Genomic DNA, 5,314 nt, shown 5'->3' with positions numbered 1-5,314 from the left:
GTTGATAATCCAGCACCATCACATTCTCCAGTGGTAGATGTCCTTTTATAACCAGAAGCAAAAGCAGAGGCTCAGTAACGGAGAAGGAGATTAAAATAGACATATAATACTAACAGAGATGTTATGCATCTTTATTTTTTAGCCGAGAAAAGTGGGCAATGTTTGTTGCCATCTCCCTTTGATTCTTTATACATACACCGTAGTTTGACAGCGGAAGCACGTGAGAGGTACCAAAACAACACTACGTGCGCACTCAGAACAAAAATTATAAAGCTAAAATGCTCGATTCTCACGCAATTAAAAGGTTGAAATTAATATATACTCAATTTAAAGTTGAAAATTGCAACCTGCATCAAGTCCGATGCAAATTGAAAATTTATTTTTATAACATAAAAGACTTTTGAAGCAAGCACCTTACTTCCGTAAAGTTCTGACGAGGTTCCTTTCTCACAGGTGCACAAAAATCAACGAAAGCATTTAGCAAATCAAACTTTTCACATTTCAAAATAAAATTAAAAGCAAAAAGTGGATTCCTACCTTCCTAGCCAAAATTCCGCAACTTAAGCAGATATCCCTACCTGAATCACCCCAGCTATGAACTGTCGAGGTGCATCGAACAGAAGTAATTTTGGCAGTAACTTCGGGAAACTGGCACGGGCCAGAACTACCCTGACTTCAAACCGTCCGGCTTTCGGGATTTCAAAAGAAAAGAAAATTTTAAAATTTCGTGGGCTTAGCCCGTAAGTCGTTGCACGTCCTATCCCAGGTCAGGAGCTTGCTCAGGAAACAAATAGCACGCCTGGGCACTAGAAAGCAAATTCTTCAAATTTGATAGGATGTCTAGCGGAGGACTTGGCTGAAAAATATATTTGGCGTTGCCAGTAAAGATTTCACTGGAATTCAAAAACATGGACGATATGATCCTCAACGATCAAACATTCCACAAAGAATTTGTATGTACAAAATTTCGTGTCCTTTTGCTATTATTGTACTTAAAAATTCATTTTGCTCGGAAATGTTAGTTATTTTAAATATAATCTTTAATATTTCTCGAAGTGCAGTCTTATCTTAAGTTCTTTCGAATTTTCTTTTGATACTTAATATTTTCAAACAATATTATATAATTTTTTATTTAAGTACCAATTCATAATTTAATTTCTTTCTAAACACTTTGAGTTGAATAAAACAATAATACATTGTATGTTCGGCTTCCTTTTTACAGAAGGGAGTTCTGCAAAGTAATGAAAGGTAGCAAATATTTTTTTTCTGAAGAAATAAATCAAAATTTTCCCGTTCACTCAAATTTTACTTGAAACCTCTTTAAAGATACTTGTAGTAATGTTTTTAGGTGCAAAACCTTTTAGAATATTATAAGCTATAAACTTTATTTTAGACATTTTGTTCTCCAAATACAATTCGACTGGGGCGAGTATCGAGCTTCAAGGAAAATTAGGGAAAACAAAGTAGCAGGTGAGACTAAGAAAATAATTTGCCTTTGTAGCTTCTATTTTCTGAAACACTGGACGTGCTTAATATTTTATTCATTTTAAGATTTAACAATATGAAGATGATAGAAAAGAAGAAGTATTAAGCCCTTATGTAAGGAGGTAATTAGAACCAAGTGGGATCTATTTACACGATTGGCTCCGATTGTAAAAAGCTAATAATTAAAAACAAATTAATAAATTGGATTCAAAGGAAACATTCTATTACATTTAATCTAATAAACCGGTTTTAATTATGTATTTCAATTGGGGCCTGATGGGGTCAATCATTCTCATTCGTCTAAAATTATTTCCCTTCTTGAAGGGAGACTAGCCAGCTGCTTACTATCCTTCCACTAGTGTCTAATCAGCGGCTGACCAGCCTATAACTACCGGCTGACCATCTCATCACTAGCGGCTGAGCAGCCAATGTATAGTAACTGATCAGCTCCTGCCTGGCTGCTGAACAGCCTCTGGCTAGCGGCAGAGCAGGCAGTCGGGCCTGGGACTATTTAGAAAAAATGTTACTATTTTAGCCAGGCCCAGGCCAGGCTGTATGGTCAGCGCCAGAGCTGGAAAACTGGCAGTCTAGTCTAGGCCAGGCCAGCGCCCGAAATTTTTTCCACACGGGTCTTATCCCCGGCTATAGAAATAATTTAGGAAAGGTTGATGCTCTTTTTTCCGTTTAAAGTTTCTGGCTCTATATAAAGAAAAATCTGGAACCCTCAAAGTTTAAACCACTGAATAATTATGCATTATTTATTAATTTTTTAAGAGAAGTACTTTGAAATTAATGTTTCAAAGTTATTTCCGACAAACTATTCTTAACTCTGGACTTTCAAATTGGAAGAGTGAAATAATTATAAATTAATTACGAGGAATTTATTGAAAATTTATGGAAGACATCGCTCATATCGATATATTTACATTTTAGTTAGTAGATATATAAATATAATGAATTAAACAATTTTGTAGCAGAAAACGTCTAACTACTTATGAGTTTGCACTTTGATAACTCTTCTTTCTTCCAATTCCAGTTAACCTTGTGAGTTAAATCTGAAACAGGTTTCCGCGTTTAAAGAATGAAGTAATTGTTAGTGAATGCAAGAAATAATGGTAATTAAAAAAAACATACTTGTTATAAATTGAAGCGCAACTATTGCTTACAAATTCCCTAATAATTTCTGCCCGCTTTTTATCGTCCAAAGAATTTTGCAAGCATTCTTGTGCATCATCCACTAGTTTTTTCGATAAAAAATGTATAGTTTCATTCCCATCACAATGTTGTCTTGTTAGATGAGATATTTCATCCCATGTTGTATCATTTGTTATTTTCTCTTTTATTATATTTTCAATTTTTCTATTGGCCTGTATTAATTCATTTTTAGCTCTTGATACAGCTTCTGCTTTATCATTATTGCATTTTGTGTTCAAATTATCAGGATCCGATCCAAATTGTCTCTCAAATATAAAAGTGATCGATTCATTTGAGAAAGCACCCATGAATAGGAGAAAACCTGGAAAAATGTTCACTAATGTTAATTATATTTTAATTATTATATTTTTTTATATGTAAATTGTGATTCTTCTAAACTGATTATACTGGATAATAAATTTATTTGTATAAGAAGAGACTTACACAAAAATAATACAGCGGCGAAGTTTTTTATTTCATTCACTTGGTTTTTACTTTCAAAACTGACGAAGAATAAAGTTGATAAATTAAGAATTAAGAATAAAGTTGAAATTACTGGCCTTGAGTTATTAAACAATATATATTCTATTCATTCTTTTGCTGCGCTGCTACGTTTGTTAATTATAAAATGATGATAAATATATTGCAAAATGTATAAAATATTATTTCAATAATAATAAATCATATAATTATTTTAATTCAATTTACATCAAATATTCGTATTTTAAATTTCAAACACATGAACTGGTGTTTAGTTATTGGTAAAAATATTCAACACATCCTGCATGCGATAAATTAAAATAATTCTCTAAATGATAAAATTTTTAATTAAAATATTTTCGGCTTAGACAGCACAAAACATTCTTATATTTCCGACACCTCGCTGAATTAAATATAACTTTTCTAAGAATAAGGAGGCTATTTTTCAAGTTCAATCTTGATTATACAATAGACAGTTTATGGATCTTGTCAAAATTTTCTCTCCATATTATATCTAATGGAAAAAATATAAATAAATAAAATGAAGTATGTGATTTGGAAAGTTTGAAAATGAAAATGAGAGATAAATGAATATTAACAAAATTACAGTTGGCATATTGTTACAACTCTGTAATTTCTATGTACCCTTATTCATGTCTTTCCTGATAAAAAGAACTTTCCACAAATATTTTTAAAATTTTGGTTAAGGCATACAATCATTCACCATATTTTTTATTCAAAATAGATTTTGAAAAATATTCATTCATCTTCATAATGAAACTTCAATACAGACTTTTGAATTAGAGCGATTTAAAATATATATATATACATATATATGCAACATATATATTCTACATATTGAAAGAGCTAACATGAAAACCAGTAATTTGTGAACTTTAATTTAATTTCCAAACGCTTACTCTGAAAATATGCTTTCACAAATAGTATTTGTAAATATTGCCATTATTTTCTGTTTTTTTGCGTTATCCATAGAATTTTTTAAACAATCTTGCACAGCATCGACCAATTTTTGTGCCAATGGTGCAAGCTTTTCATTTTTAGTGCAATATTTCTCTGTCAGGTGTTTCAATTCACTTGATGTTGTTTGTTCCGTTGCTTTATCTTTAATTAATTTATCTACTTTCAGACTTTCTTTATATAAATCTCGGGCAGCAGAAGATGCAGTATTTGCTTTTTTAATATGACATTTAGTCCGTAAATTATACGTATCTGAGCCGAATTGTCTTTCAAATACTAAAGAAACAGGTTCAGGCCTAACCAAAGCCTCACATTTGATCAAATCTGTATTAAATTATTTCATAAATTATTCAATATAATTGCCAGTGAAATTGTGAAAATTATATAAAACTTACAGAGAACAAACAGAAGAAGTGAAGCTGAGTATTTCATTCTTTATATTGTATTTTTACTAACAAAATAAGTTTTATGACTACACATTGTCACCTTACAAGATTATAAATTGAACTGGCTCAGAAACAGTTTGAATATCTTTTATATGAATAAGATGGAATGCATCATCACAGGAAATACCCACAGGTATGGTGACGTCGTAGCTACCCAACAGGCGTATATCTGAGAATGAATGTTTTGAGATACTCTTACTTCAAATTTTGTATTAAAAAAGCTATACAAAAGAAATATATCTGTGAGAAATGGTTAAAACTACCGTAAAACTTTTTTCTCAAGTCTGCCAGCTACAAACTTTATTTTCTTAGATTTTAATGCAATCTATATTTCATTAAAAAGTCGTCTACGAATTAAAATACATTCCCTATATCTTGGTTGCCATGCAGTATAATGCTTTATGGGTTTTCATCTGCAATATAGTAAACAAATCTAATTCGCTTCAGTGGTTAAAAAAAAGAACTTCAGCCATTTTTTTTATCAAACCGGGAAAATATGCGATTTTTTGTTTGCTTGGAAAAAGAACATATCTAGTCGGCTACCCATTACGTAATAGGACATGACTCAGTGAGATTATTTCGTATTTAGTGACTAATAAAATTTTTTGCGGTCAATTATTTTTCACCCTGATAAAAATAATACACCTTTTTAACGACAGTAGGTACTTTACTGACTTCTTAGAAGAACAGGAATTTAGCTTATTATTAAAAAATAGCGACACCTGTATGTT

The 5,314-nt window shown here is 31.2% G+C and overlaps 1 protein-coding gene across 2 annotated transcripts; it reads right to left on the bottom strand.

Annotated features, from left to right (window-relative positions):
- Positions 1–2,380: 2,380 nt before the first annotated feature.
- LOC117169469 lies at positions 2,381–4,646 on the bottom strand. Of its 2 annotated transcripts, none has more exons than XM_033355872.1 (5): positions 4,533–4,646; positions 4,080–4,461; positions 3,124–3,239; positions 2,620–3,001; positions 2,381–2,540 (listed from the first exon to the last, which is right to left on the bottom strand). In XM_033355872.1, exons 1-5 carry the CDS (start codon positions 4,567–4,569, stop codon positions 2,522–2,524), a joined length of 936 nt encoding a protein of 311 aa, XP_033211763.1. In that variant the 5' UTR covers positions 4,570–4,646; the 3' UTR covers positions 2,381–2,521. The 2 variants fall into 2 exon arrangements, with proteins under 2 accessions (XP_033211763.1, XP_033211770.1); XM_033355879.1 differs by having other exon boundaries at positions 3,124–3,182.
- Positions 4,647–5,314: the final 668 nt, after the last annotated feature.

This window comes from Belonocnema kinseyi, chromosome 1 (genome assembly GCF_010883055.1).
Source record: "Belonocnema kinseyi isolate 2016_QV_RU_SX_M_011 chromosome 1, B_treatae_v1, whole genome shotgun sequence".
Classification (NCBI taxonomy): Eukaryota; Metazoa; Arthropoda; class Insecta; order Hymenoptera; family Cynipidae; genus Belonocnema; species Belonocnema kinseyi.
The sequence above is the reverse complement of the archived record's forward strand: the minus strand, read 5'-3'. Positions and strand labels throughout refer to the sequence as shown.

Excerpts from the sequence above, each read along its gene's own strand:
- LOC117169469 (XM_033355872.1), bottom strand. The coding sequence starts at position 4,569 with ATGAAATACTCAGCTTCACTTCTTCTGTTTGTTCTCT. Across the intron at positions 4,462-4,532 it reads ACTTCTTCTGTTTGTTCTCT|ATTTGATCAAATGTGAGGCT; the intron begins GTAAGTTTTATA and ends AATTTAATACAG. Across the intron at positions 3,002-3,123 it reads CGCCGCTGTATTATTTTTGT|GTTTTCTCCTATTCATGGGT; the intron begins GTAAGTCTCTTC and ends ACATTTTTCCAG.